Here is a 14,088-nt window from a genome sequence, read left to right as displayed (position 1 = left end):
AGCTGCAGCTTCGGGCGTCCGGGGGGCGGGTCTCGGAGGGCAGCTCTCCGTCTCCCCCAGGACCCTCCCCCAGACGGAGCTTCGGCTGAAGGAAGCGCCCTGCCCGGGGACCCACCCACACCGCCTCTCTTTCATCTCAGGGCACAGACCGCACTCACGTCGGAGTTCACGTTTTCGGTTTATTCGTCGAGGGCGCAAGGTGGAATCGGGAACAAAACATACTAGAGGACTCGCTGCCTCGTGAGCTCTGTTATGATTTCCCTGAAATCTACTTCCTGCCAACAAAGGTAATTGCATGTGTTTACCGTGCAGTCGGCCTTGTGGGCCTTCCCGCGGGGACCCGAGCCGTTCCTTCCTGTCCCGTTCCCTGTGGTTTCACGAGGGACATTTGCTGATACGCTTTAGACAACATTAAAAAAAATTTTTTTTTAATGTTTACTGTTGAGAGAGAGTGCGAGCGGGGAAGGGGCAGAGAGAGGGGGGGACACAGACTCCGGGCTGTGAGCTGTCAGCACGGAGCTGAACGCAGGGCTCGAACCCACGAACCGGAGATCATGACCTGAGCCAAAGCTGGATGCTCATTGGACTGAGTCACCCAGGCGCCCCGGTATGTATTTTTAATGTGTACTTTTCAGTACTCACTGAATCACACATATAAAGTTAATAAACACAGTACTTATAAATTCTGCCTCAAGAAAGTTCATTTTTTTAAACATCGTTGTTTCAACGTTTATATTTTTTTGAGAGGGAAAGAGGGAGGGAGGGAGAGCGAGCACATGCAGGGGAAGGGCAGAGAGAGAGGAAGACACAGAATCCTGAAGCAGGCTCCAGGCTCTGAACTGCCAGTGAAGCCCAGTACGGGGCTCGAACTCACAAACTGTGAGATCGTGACCTAAGCTGAAGTTGGACACTTAACCGCTGAGCCACCCAGATGCCCCTAGATGGCAAACATGTAAAATAGCCTGAGTGGCTCAGTCGGCTGAGCGTCTGACTTTGGCTCAGGTCACGATCTCACGGTTTGTGGGTTCGAGCCCCCGCATCGGGCTCTGTGCTGACAGCTCGGAGCCTGCTTCGGATTCTGTGTCTCCCTCTCTCTCTGCCCCTCCTCCACTCACATTCTGACGTCTCTCTCAAAACTAAACATTAAAAATTCTTTAAACATAAAAATAAATACAACAGCCTAGAACGTTGCTAAAACCTGGAATAGATGCTCTACCAGCTGCTTCTCCAGACTGTTCCGGAGGCCACGATGGTCACACAGGTCCTCCGGCCACAGAACCCCTAACCAGCCGTGTGTTCAGCGAGCGGCCGTCCCCCAAATCTGGCGCGTGGAAAGTGAGCTCCTGCTTTGCCATCTAACTGTTGGATTTGTTTTTCAGCTTTCCACTGAGCAAGCAGGTGCTTCTGACCAGACAGATACGCAGCTCTACACGTTTGAGTGCCCGGTGTATCAGACGCCTGAGAGGTCAAGAACTGTGACAACCACTGGCTTGCCTGCAGACTTCCTGACCTCCGTGCACTTACCCACGAAGAGACCCCCCAGTCACTGGGTCACAACGCGGGTTGCCTTGCTGTGTGAGAAAAAGGAGAAATAAACGTGTGCACCACCCCACCTACTTTTTGTCCCTGAGCGGATTTGCGACTCGGCACCCACCACGAAAACAAACACCACGTGTTCAGCCAGACCGGACAGGTGCGGTCTTCTTCCCTCTGTACCTGCAGCGGGGTCTTCCGGCTGCCCCGTCCCAGGTGAGTGCGTGTGTGCCCGGGGGCGTCCCAGGTACAGCAGGTGGGACTTGGCCGGGCGCCGTGGTTTCCACTCGGAAGACGGCAGGGCGTGTCGTCTGCGGTCACGTACGACGCAACACACGCGAGGGGGTCCTCGGGAGCACTTTTCCCCGGCCCCACGCAGGCTGCTTCCCTTGATGAGACGTGGTCTTGTGGCTCCACCAGACCTCCTCCCACTGAGAAGGTACCTGGGCTCACCTCACCGACACAGGCCTCCCACGTACTAGGCGCTTCCGTGGCCCCGACAAACTCCCGTGAGAGTGTGACGGGGTCTGAATGGCGCGGCCGTTTCCTCTCTTCGCAAACAACCAGGACTAAACGCACGGCCACGAGCCGGGAGCCGGGGCCCCCAACTAACCCCTCCCCTCTCCAACCTTCTGAGAGCCACGACGCAGGCAGGGCGGGCGGTGGTCACCTACGGGCTCCCGTGTCGGCCCCAATGATCCCAGAGTCACAGGCACAAGGAAGAGGCTCTGAGGCGCAAAGGCCAACATCTTTTTTATTTTCAACTTTATTTCCAACTTCAAACTTCATTATAAAACTTGTCAAACAAACATGTCAAAAACAACTAAAAACAAATCATAGCTGATATCCAGAAACTGCAGCACTATGTTGGTAAAGGCTCTTTTCACATTACCAGAGAAAGAACTAGACCTCCTCCTTCCTCCCCCAAAGCTTCATTGGTGACTCGAGGACACGATGGGACACTCTTTCCGACGCAGGAGAAAAGCAGAAGAAAAGCTGCTTGCTTCCATCAGCGTGGAAGACACGAAGACCACGGGGTGCGGGCGAGGGTGCCAGAGGCCGCCAGCGTCACCATCACGTTCACGGAGCAAAGTCACACACGGCGCCCACGGCAACGCAGGACAACACCGCAGACCTGTGTCTCGTCTACAAGATGCATCGACGCCCCAGACGCTCCGTTCGATCCCCCACAGTTAAGATCCCGAGAACAATTTAAATACAATCTTTTAGTGAATCTGCTACTGGTCCGTTACAGGACAATTAATTAGGAGACGACATCGACTAGAACTTCACAGCTACGGCGGCCCCGCGCACCTCCGTTAAACAAAAATAAAACTAAAACGGACCAATGACTAAACAAAATAGACTCTTCCCTTCAATTATCTGTAGATCAACAGGCTTCTAAAGAGAAGCGCCGCCCCCCGTCACGGGGAGGAGCATTGGTGAAGACAAGGGACGTACGCGCTACAGTATAAACAGCGTGGCCTCACCCGTAGCAAAATCACGGTTTTATCTTAAAAAAGTCAAAAATGTACAAAAATATTAGCCCGAAATGGCAAGTTTTCAAAAACCAATCTGTGTAAAAATGTTTAAATAGTGCTGTGACTCCAAAAATATATATTCTATTTTTTTTTCTCTCTGCAACAGTTTATAAAGGCAAAACGGACACCTGCGCGTGAGGTAGCAAAGCCAAATCTGCCAGCTTTGGGTTAAAGTAAACACCCCTCCTGGGTCTTACCAGCATGTTTTAGACAACGTCAAGTGAATTCTAATGGTTTCACAATTTTTAATTGACAGGTATGACTTTATAAAATTTAATTTAGAATACTGCAAACGTCTTCGTTAAAAAGATCCCTAGTCCTAGCACTTATTTCACATTCAAAATACTGTACAGAAAGACCTGCAGTCCCCGTATATTACATAAAATCTGTGTACTTACGCTTTCCGGCGCAGTTCCAGAAGCGGAGGGTAAGCAAACTGCTGAGGGTCTCCCTTCATCTGCCCCTGCGAACGGCCCCGTCCCCGCTCACGGCAGCGGACACGGGACCCGAGTCCTCTTTCAAACCCCGTCGCCCACGAATGATTTACTTCAAAAGCAAGCGGACGCGAGTTCTCTTCCCGAGACGTGACGAGGCTCCACGGGGCGGCTGGTGTCACTTAGGAAACACGAGGACAGAACGAAACAGTCACAGCTGGAAAGTCCTGGAGACCCACAGACGTCACCGGGATTGTCTCAGTGCATCTTCAAGGACGGCCCGTCTCCCGGCACAAAGCAAATCCCAACGATCCCCCTTGTCCTCCGTCCGGCGTCAGGACCGAGTGGCCGCGGGCGTGGCTGCGTTAAAAGACCACCGGCCCCCCCCCCCCCCCCGGTCCGGACTCAGAAAGAAAAGTAAGACCCCGTCGGTGCGACAGATGAAGATTCGCTCCGGAGCCTTCTCTTGGTCTCCCGGGGAAGCCGCGGGGCAGGCGCGGGGGCGGCTAGTACACGCGGGGCAGGATACGGTAGGGCACCCGCCGGCAGTACTGCTCCCACGCCAGGCCGTACCGCCTGCGGCAGTGGCGCTCGTCGCGGGCCTCCCGGTGCACCAGCAGCACGGTGAAGTAGGCGACGTAGAAGTACGGCAGAGCGTGACCGAAACCTGGGTCACGGCACAAGCGTCAGTGACGTTTCCGATCCCTACGCGACACTCCCCCCAGCCACCCCCCCAAGGTGAACCGCGAGATTCCCCAGGCCCCCCGCCCCCCCCCCCCGACTCTGCCCGCCGTGCTCACCACAGGGGAGGGACCACGCCAGGGCCATGAGGAGGTCACCCAAGTAATTGGGGTGGCGAACAAAGCCCCACCATCCGGAAACCAGAAGGTCTTTTCCCGTCGAAGTGTGAATGGTTTTCAAATCTAGGTGAAAGTAAAAAGACATCTCTAATCACCTCTAGACAGACGGACGTAAAATCTTTATGTAACGTAAACATCATAAACGTAAACTTACGTGCAAGCTTTGGATCAGCGGGATTTTTCCGGAATGCGTTTTTCTGAGAATTGGCACGTCGGAAGACGACATATCCACAAACTGTAATGTTTGCAAAATCTCGTGTTAACGATTTAGATACAATCTAATATTTAAGAGTATCAGTGATTCCACTTAGGAATTCTGTGCTTTGAGGAAACTTCCAAAGTAGAGAATACTCTGCTCTCTTCAGGAACAATTAAAGGGGCGCCCGGGGGGCTCAGTCGATTGAGTGTCTGACTCTTGATCTTGGCTCAGGTCGCGATGTCACAGTTTGCGGGATCGAGCCCCGTGTCAGGCTCTGCGCGGACACTGTGGAGCCTGCTTGGCATCCTCTGTCTCCCCCTTTCTCTCTGGCCCTCCCCTGCTCGCATGCTCTCTCTCAAAATAAATAAACATTTTTTAAAAACTCAAACCCCTGTCACCTCAGGACATCAAGAGAGGAGTATCCTGAAATGTCACTACTGTACCGCTTTCCTCATCCACCGGGGGACACAAAACCATCCGATACGGTGCCACCCACACACGAACGCTAATCCGGCCCCGGTTAGAACCACAGCAGTACTGGGGCCCGCTGCTGCTGTCACACCCACGAGCCAGAACACGGACGCCGCCTGGATCCGAAGCAGCACGAGAACCTGCACGTACACGCACACATGGAATCCCCCTGCACCCCGACGGCTTTCGTCCGGATTTCAGAGCGTCAGATTGAGAGGCCCTGACCAACAACCGCTGGCCATTAGCCCTCGAGTCTGTCTGTCAGTCCCCCATAGCGTGGGAAGGAATGACTCCCCGTCTGTCGCTGACCCGTAAACTACGCGGACCGCCTCGAGTGATACGCAGGCGTGGTCAGCAGGAGCCGAACCAATGTTGAAACTGAACCTTAATTTTGATCCTCGCCTTAAATCTCCTCTTCTCCCCGGGATGCCAATCAGAGCAGCAAAACTCTCTATATTTGGAGGTCGCGCTAATTTTCCTGCCCCGCCCCCGCTGGAGGCATTTACCAAACACGTCACAGAAGAGCCGCACGTGACACTCAGCCAAGACCACCCGCGATGCTCCTCGGCTCCGGCCAGGCTGCCCTCCCCCGCTTCCACATGTCCCCCCCCCCACCCCCGTCACCCGATCCCACTTTACCTGATACAGTTTACACTTCAGATCGAGCACCCTCCCCCACCGAGGCCACGCAGACCGCTATTCCCCTGAGACCAGTCCCGACCGCCTTCGACACGGCCGCAGTGGGCGGCGGGCCCCCCACTTGTGCTCGTACGCCTCGCCCCGCGCCTGAGGGCAGGCCGGGCTGGCACAGCAGGACCAGACTTCCTACTTTTCAAGACGCCCACCAGAAAGAGCAGCCGCTGCAAAGAAAAACCACCCCAGGAACGAAGCACCCATTCTCTCTGCAAGGCAAGCGTCTTTTCAAATGACTCATCAAACCGCTTACTTCACACCTGAGCTAATCACGTCCCTCTCCGAGGGCGCGTTGTCAATAGGCCCGTACGGGAGCCCAAGAGACTCCGTGCGCGACATTTAATCCACAGAGACAGAGGTCGGCACTCACGTTTCAGGGCGATGATGAGAGAGGCCATCGGCCAAGACACTTCATTTGGGTGGCCGACCAGATAAAAGGCTTGGAAGCTGTAGATGAAGGGAACCCACACTAGGTCTCCGAACGCCAGCATGAACCCAAACCCGTCGTGGGTGATGTCCATGGTTGTCAACAGTGCTTCCTGTTAGGAAAGAGAGGGAAACGCAAATTTTAAGAACGTTTGGGAAGGGGGGCGGGGGCCGCCTGGGTGGCTCAGTCGGTTGACTCTTGATGTCGGCTCAGGTCATGATCCCAGGGTCGTGGGATCAAGCCCTGCATCAGGCTCTGTGCTGACAGTGAGGAGCCTGCCTGGGATTCCCTCCCCCAGCCCCTCCACTACTCGCACACTTTCTCAACAACAACAACAAAACACTTGGGGAATGAAAATTCTGTGTTCCAAGTGTTCAAACAAAGCACCGGTTCACAAACGGATGCAGGGCTCTGGGAGGGCACAGCAGCTGCAAGTTATAGAAGAGGGGAGGGGCGCCGGGGGCTCAGGTGGTTAAGCATCTGACTTTCCGCTCAGGTCATGATCTCACGGTTTGTGGGTTCGAGCCCCGTGTCAGGCTCTGCACTGACAGCTTGCTCAGAGCCTGGAGCCTGCTTCAGATTCTGTCTCCCTCTCTCTCTGCCCCTCCCCTGCTGGCACTCTCTCTCTTTTCTCTAAAACAAATAAACATAAAAAAAATAAATAAATAAACGGGGGGAAGAGGGGTTCCGGTTCCTGGGCCCGTGTCCCTCACCAGGTCACTTTGCCGCCTTCATCTCCGCTCACGGTACCCTCTCATCCCACGATCTGGAAATGACACGTGTCCAAAACGCCTCTCATGCTTCCCGCCTTCACCCGGGCCGTTCTCCGACCTCGGCCTCCGGCTCCCCAGTCACCCCCCAGCTGCCTCCCCTGGACCCCTCAGACGAGGCGCTTGTCGGATGCCGCGCCTGCTCACAGTGGGCATGCCAAGTCCTCACTCTGGCAGGGACCCCAGGTCTCCAGCTCGTCACCGTCACCCCAGCACGTGGCACACGGCTGGTGCGCTACACAGTCAGCATTTTCGGCGTTTGCCGGAGGAATGACGACACCGCCGGCTGCCCCGTATCAACCCCGCGTGCACCCGTCTCCCTTCTGATCACAACACGGGATGCCCCTGCTTCCCCCTCCACTGATGATGCAGGAACAGGGTTTGACCCGCACACGCAAGCCGCCAGATCACCGCCGGGCCCAGACACCTGCAGGCCGGACTCCAGATCGGAGACGCCCCCGAGGTCAAACTCAGAAGGCCCGGCCCGAGGGAATGTCTAACCACCTCCAACCTCAGGCCACGCGGCTGACGCAGGAAAAGCAGGGAGCAAGCTCCACTGAGGGGTCTGAGGCCCAGGTGAAAGGAAAAGGTGGGAATTCCAAAGACCCCTTTCTTCCAGAAAGCAAGCAAATGGACCATGGAATAGAGAACCGAAGTCACAACCTCCGGGCCCTCAGGCCACACTCAAGAGCACCGATCCCCGTGCACGATCCCCGTGCACACAGGCTCTCAGGACCTGCCATCCGATCTCCCGGGAGCCAGCAGTCTGGTGCACAGGACAGGAGCAGGGACGAGCTGTCGGGCAGCCACTGCCTGGTCAGGTGCTCCCAGGACAGCCTTGCAGACAGAGGGAAGTCACTTCTATCTAATTACCGTCCTCCGTTCCCTCAGGTGGACCAACTAACAAGAAGGGGAGTCAACCTCACTGCCCGGCCACAGCCAGATGCCAGCAAAAATCATCAAGTCAAGCCCCTTTGTCCACAGAGCTGGGGCACTGATGACACACAGGGAAAACCACCCCCAACTCCAGTGCTCGACCCCCAGGACCTGCGACACACCGCCTTCACAGAAATCAACAGACGTCACCGTGCAGCGAAATCTCTGAACACATGAGTTTCTAGCGAGGGCCATGGTGACTCCCACCGCGTGACAGCAAGCTAGAAGAATTGCTCATCGCTGAAACGCCACCAGAAAGGAGTGTAAAGAGACATCTCTGTGACACCCAAGCAACAGTGAAGCATCACCGGGCTCCTGAGACGGAAGGTGCCGGCCCCCTGGGAGCTGCCGACCGCACCACAGCGGAGGACACCCACCCGCAAGTCCTCTGGGGGGGACCTGGAACCTTCTGAGGCCCCAGCGGCGGTGCCCCACGGGCCTGCAGTTCTCAGAGTGCAGAGCCAGGAGCTTGACAAAATCCGTACCCCAGCTGCTCGTAGCTGAGGTTTATTTACCTTGAAAGGCCCTGACCGAACAAGAGGCAGATTACGGAAATAGCAACATGACGCTTTCCAAGTCACCCTGAGCGACTCCGTGACCCGGTGCAGCAGCCAAGCCTCCGACTCGAGAGGTCAACACACTGTTGTGAAGACTGACTCGGACGTGGTGATGTACGGAGGCCAGTTTTGTTTTTACTAAGTTTACTTAGAAGGCGGGGCAGAGAAAGAGCAGGAGAGAGAATCTCAAGCAGGCTCCACGCTGTCTGCACATATCCTGATGTGGGGCTTGAACTCACGAACTGTGAGATCATGACCTGAGCCGAAATCAAGAGGTGGATGCTTAACCGACTGAGCCACCAGGCGACCCTGATTTTGTTTTTAAAACCGGAAGAAAACTCAACTTGAAACCTGGAGGCACAGGTTACAAAGGTAACAGGAAACTGATAAAGTAAAACCGGCCTGAGGAATACATGATTTTTAAAGGGAATATATTGAAACAAAGATTAGGAAAATATAAGCCAGTCTTCAAGAACTAGAAAACACTGATCAGACTTTTTTTTTTGTTTTTAACGTTTTACATTTGAAAGAAAGAGACAGAGCATGAGCAGGGGAGGGGCAGAGAGATGGAAACAGAATCTGAAGCAGGCTCCAGGCTCTGAGCGGTCAGCACAGAGCCCGACGTGGGGCTCGAACTCACGAACCACGAGATCATGACCTGAGCAAAGCCGGACGCTCAACCGGCTGAGCCACCCAGGTGCCCCAAAAACACCGATGACGTCTCCATGTGCCAGTAAGGGCAGGTGTTAGGAGCTCAGCTTTACTTACACCCGTTTCCCTGGTTATCACGACTCCTCATTTAAGATGCATCCGACGGGAGCTATTCTGTACGTTCTGAAGCACCACCACCAAAACACCTTCGCTATTTAAGAACCGGCTGCCGCCTGACAATCCAAAGAGCAGGACCCTAACTCCGTGCTGATCTATCCGTCCACGTTCGTTTGACACGGTAATTAAGAAATTAGGACTTATTTATAGGAACCGGACACACGCACAGATCTTAAATACTTCGCGCCAAGGAGCAGCTGATGCACACGCTCACCACGCCGCGTGGACGGGCGCCCCGCCTCCTCCCAGCAGCCCTCCTCACCCCGTGTCGGAGGCCGCTCGCCCACACTCAACGCCGCCAGACTCGAGGGCCTCTGCCCCTAGGGTGACTTACCTCGTTCCAGAGCGCGTCCACCACATACAAGAGCTGGAAACTGTTAACCAGAGTCATCGCTAAGGACGGGGCAGCTCGGTTCCGCAGCCTCATCTCAGCCAGAAGCATCGCCAGGTTCACCACCACCTACAAGAAAAGGGGCAGGTGCGGTCTCAGGGCGCCGCCCAGACCCGTACCAACAACGGCGACCTGCAGGGGTGACGCCAACACCACAAACCCGGGAGCGGCACTCCGGGAAGGACCCCCGGTCGCCTCCTCAGTACTCCGGTCAGAACTACGTCACTCACTCCAGTCATGAGGACGCGATGGACCCTGACAAAGTACGTGACCGGCGCTCTGCAAATGTCACGGTCACGAGAGGCAGGGAAAGACTCAGGAGACAAAGCTGAACCGCAACCACAGGCTCGAAGGGCCTTCGAGAGAGGGGCCCAGGACAGGAAAGGGCCAATGGTGGAGGAGGGGGGGGGGGAGGAAGAAAGAAGGCCTGGGGATTCAGCTACTATCACTGTGACAGTGGGAATCTGCCGGGCGGATACGGACACAGGGGGAGAGCGAGGTGCCAAAGGGAATCCTGACTGTGTGTCTGCAACCTTCCCTCAGGTCTACGATTGGGTCAGAATGCATTTTCTTTTCTTTTTAAAGACAGGGAAAATATATTTTTTCTCACGTGAATTCACCTACACGATCACATTCCTACCTAAATATACAGACATAAGCAAAATAAAACAAACTCTCCATCTTTAATCACCTGGAACAGGGCACCTTAACCCTGTGCACTCTACTTACGGGAACAACAGTACTTGAAATACAGACTCATGGAAAGCTGTAATCACTCCTAAAAAAATACCACCTCCCACTTTAAGTTGTCTAAAAATCTTTTCTAAACACAAGACTAATTTGTACTCCTGAACTGAATTTAAAAACAAAGAAGACATACCCATCCAATCAATCCAGGGCGCAATTCACAAAAGTATTTGAGGTCAAAAGTACCGATCCGAGGATTCAATTCACGGCCAATGAAGAAATCATAGATGGCATTTCCTAGAAAGGGAAAAGTTCTTACCCAAACAGTATGGCAACTGTGAGGCTTTAAAATAAGCCCTGCCGTCTACCGTCCAGGGTCCCAATTCAGCCTCTCAGGGAGCCCGGCAGGCGCCGGCGTGGGCAGGCGGGCACAGAGGTGAGGACCGAGGAGGCCGGAGGGTGCCCACCCTGGCTGGAAGCAGCTAGGCCCCTAGGGCCAGGTGCCCTGATTTTAAGGGAACTGGAGCTTTTTTTAAAACAAAGACTCACCATTTTTTAAAATAAGCAACCTGAGTTTTTAAAATATTTGAATACTTGAAGGTCAGAATCAACCAATGTATAATCTCTGTTATTTTGGGTCGTTTTGAGGATGTTTATGAGACCAAAAAAGAAAACTGTCATAAACTGTGATGCTAAGTTACTAAAATGTCAGTTACTATAATAAAAAAGTTACTAAAATAAACTGTCATCAAGTGACTGAAAAAGGAACAGAGATGAATAGGAAAGTCGGAAAAAAGAGCGAATAGATTCTTTCCCTTTAAGCGTATCTTCCTTCCCATTTTTTTTCCATCCTGTTATTTCTTCCTCCTCATCATGGCTGTGACCTGGAGCTGGCGGGGGGTGGGGGGGGGTGCTTACCGGAGCTGGAGGGGGCCAGGGCACCGGGAGGTGCCCCCGCCGCCCGCACCGCCAGGTAGACACTCAGGCCCAGGGAGAAGGCGGCAGCGGCCAGCGCGAACTGAAGGAAGTGGCTGTACACGTAGTACAGGTCCGCGCCCCAGAAGACGGCTGCTCCTATGACCGCGGACGTCAGGAGGAGAGCACAGAACCCTTTAAAGAGAAAGAGAAAACGTGCACGTGACACCCGGGCTTCGCAAGATCCATACCCTGAGAAAACACTGCAACGTTATTGCTTCTGAGCTTACTCGCACGAATCGGGCTCAGAACACATGAGCGGGCAAGCAGGCAACGCCCCGGTCTTCAATACAGACGCTGGATCCCTCATACGGGTCAAGTATTTTAATTTGTTTTCGAAGTTTATTTATTTTGAGACAGAGACAGCGCGAATGGGGAAGGGCCAGAGAGAGGGGGAGAAAGGGTCCCAAGCAGGCGCTGCGCCCACCTCGGAGCCCGATGTGGGGCTCGAACCCACAAAACCGTGAGATCGTGACCTGAGTCAAGACAAGAGTCGGACGCTTAACCAACTGAACCACCCAGGTGCCCCGGGTTTTCCAATATTTTAATAGTTCATGTGCTATTCGTTTTCACTGTGAATCATCAATATGTGCTTTTCATGAAAACAAAGCTAAAAGTGCACAGAAATTCACTATTAAACAGCAGAGAAGAATCTCAAAATTCACATAATCCTAACCTTCGGGCCCAAATCAGTAACAGAGCTGTGCCCAACACACACACACACACACACACACACACACACACACACACACACACAATCCGCGGGGCCATCTTGGCAGTTACACCAGTGTACTTTTACCTGAAACGCCTTACCCGTGATGGTTCCAGAAGATCCTAGCTACATCCCACCTCCCGGGGAACAGATCCCAGGACCCGGGCCTCGGAGAGCCCAGTGCGCACGGGCCATCGGGTCACAGGCAACTCCCGACTCCACGGCGCCCGTGAGGCCCGGGAAGCCTGCGCGTACCCGGCCTGCCTCTTCCGCGAGCCAAAGCAGGAGTCACGCGTCCGGAGGGAGCGCCCCAAGCGCCGCCACGCTCGGATCGACAAGCGAACAGAAGAGAGGCGGCCGCGGCTCCCGCACGAACTCTAACACGGCGGCTCCCGCGCAGCACTGCGCGGTCTCTGGGCCACCGTCTAGACCCGCCTGCGCCTGCGCCGCATGCCAGGTTTTGGCCCTAGGGTAACTCCGAACGGTTGTAACTTTCCCTTCAGCTTTTCAAACCATTCGTTTACTCTCGTAAAATGTACGAATGGTAAAGGAAAACAGCAGCAGACGGAACAGCTTCCTGCCCTGTGGCCCGCGAACCCTTGGCAATGTCCCGGGCGCTTCCTGCATGAGGGCTAAAATCTCACGAACAGAGACAGAGGACGACGGAGGCAGAGGAACCAGACGGGGAATCTGGAATCCGAAAGAGAAGGACCGGGCAGCTGGTCCAGCGGGCTGCCATCCAGCTCGCGCCGTGTCGGAGGGGCCACAGTCCCTCACAGGGGACTGAAAACAGAAAGCAGGACCTTTTACAAAAGAAGGCAATCAGCGCCCAGGAAGAACCCACAAAGATCAAGAGACCAGAGGGCAAGAAGAACCTCCCCACCGTCCCGACTCAGCCTCACTGGTTCTGACAGCAGCAAATCTGGGAAAAGTTTGTAAACGCCCGACAGCGGCAAGTGAGTGTTAAGCACCCACCACGGGCCGGGCACTGAGCTAGGCTCGATGTTTTCCACACGGCACAAAAGGCACCTCCGGGATCTTCAGCTGTCCTTTGAGAATCCAGCAGAGGGACTTCACAAAGCAGGCGCTAAATAAGCCACAGGCTAAAGTACCCACGGTTAGAAAGGTAAAAAGTGACAGGACTGGGGCACCTGGTGGGGTTGAGCATCTGCCTTCAGCTCAGATCACGACCTCACGGTTCGTGAGTTCGAGCCCCCCATGGGGCTCTGCTGACTGTTCAGAGCCTGGAGTCTGCTTTCGATTCTGTGTCTCCCTCTCTCTGCCCCTCCCCCACTCACGCTCTGTCTCTCTCTAAAAAATAAACATGGGGCGCCTGGGTGGCGCAGTCGGTTAAGCGTCCGACTTTAGCTCAGGTCACGATCTCACGGTCCGTGAGTTCGAGCCCCGCGTCGGGCTCTGGGCTGATGGCTCAGAGCCTGGAGCCTGCTTCCCATTCTGTGTCTCCCTCTCTCTCTGCCCCTCCCCCGTTCATGCTCTGTCTCTCTCTGTCCCAAAAATAAATAAACGTTGGAAAAAAAAAAAATTTAAAAAAAAATAAATAAACATAAAAAAGAAAAAAGAAGTGATAGGAATAGGATTGAAAAGGCCAAGAATGAGAATGTACAATGTAATTCCCAAGGAAAGGAGGACAGTCTACACAGTCCTGTTAAAGTGGAAAACCCTTTAGGGAGAACTCTTCTAAGAGTAGGGCAGCCGTACCCGACGGAGGTACAGACCTGCCCGGTGCTCACAGCTGACAAGCCTCCCGCAGGCCAGCCCCCTGCCCGGCACCAGGGGTCCCCAGGGACCCACAACCAAGGCCCCCGGCCCGGGACTGTTGGGGAGGCCCACAAACAGGATGATGGGGACAGAAAGAGAGCACTGGGTCACACAAGGGAACGTGGAGTCACCAGAGCGCACCCGAGACCGGTGGAACACCGAACGCTGTCTACCCTGCAATTAAAATAAAATTAAAAACTAAAACTAAAAAAATACAAAAAAAGGAGAGAAAGGGACCCGAGGGCTCCTCTGAGCAGAGACGTGACAGGAATGATGCAGCTGCCACAGGACACTT

At 54.4% G+C, this 14,088-nt stretch overlaps 2 protein-coding genes across 7 annotated transcripts in view; one reads left to right on the top strand and one right to left on the bottom strand.

Annotated features, from left to right (window-relative positions):
- Positions 1 to 1,617, top strand: part of DNAH14 (dynein axonemal heavy chain 14) — a 324,348-nt gene extending 322,731 nt beyond the window's left edge. For all 4 annotated transcript variants that reach the window (XM_053209129.1, XM_053209131.1, XM_053209128.1 and 1 more), the window contains 2 exons: positions 141 to 287; positions 1,380 to 1,617. In XM_053209129.1, coding sequence (XP_053065104.1) covers positions 141 to 287; positions 1,380 to 1,595 — 363 coding nt within the window. In that variant the 3' untranslated portion in view covers positions 1,596 to 1,617. The remainder of the gene's footprint in view (positions 1 to 140; positions 288 to 1,379) is intronic.
- Positions 1,618 to 2,273: 656 nt separating this feature from the next.
- LBR (lamin B receptor) overlaps positions 2,274 to 14,088 on the bottom strand; it is a 44,745-nt gene continuing 32,930 nt past the window's right edge. For all 3 annotated transcript variants that reach the window (XM_053209145.1, XM_027046351.2, XM_053209144.1), the window contains exons 8-14: positions 11,246 to 11,437; positions 10,521 to 10,624; positions 9,584 to 9,709; positions 6,102 to 6,270; positions 4,523 to 4,603; positions 4,309 to 4,431; positions 2,274 to 4,175 (exon numbers count right to left, since the gene is read on the bottom strand). In XM_053209145.1, coding sequence (XP_053065120.1) covers positions 4,015 to 4,175; positions 4,309 to 4,431; positions 4,523 to 4,603; positions 6,102 to 6,270; positions 9,584 to 9,709; positions 10,521 to 10,624; positions 11,246 to 11,437 — 956 coding nt within the window. In that variant the 3' untranslated portion in view covers positions 2,274 to 4,014. The remainder of the gene's footprint in view (positions 4,176 to 4,308; positions 4,432 to 4,522; positions 4,604 to 6,101; positions 6,271 to 9,583; positions 9,710 to 10,520; positions 10,625 to 11,245; positions 11,438 to 14,088) is intronic.

This window comes from Acinonyx jubatus, chromosome E4, assembly GCF_027475565.1.
Source record: "Acinonyx jubatus isolate Ajub_Pintada_27869175 chromosome E4, VMU_Ajub_asm_v1.0, whole genome shotgun sequence".
NCBI lineage: Eukaryota > Metazoa > Chordata > Mammalia > Carnivora > Felidae > Acinonyx > Acinonyx jubatus.
This window is presented reverse-complemented; position numbering and strand designations above follow the sequence as displayed.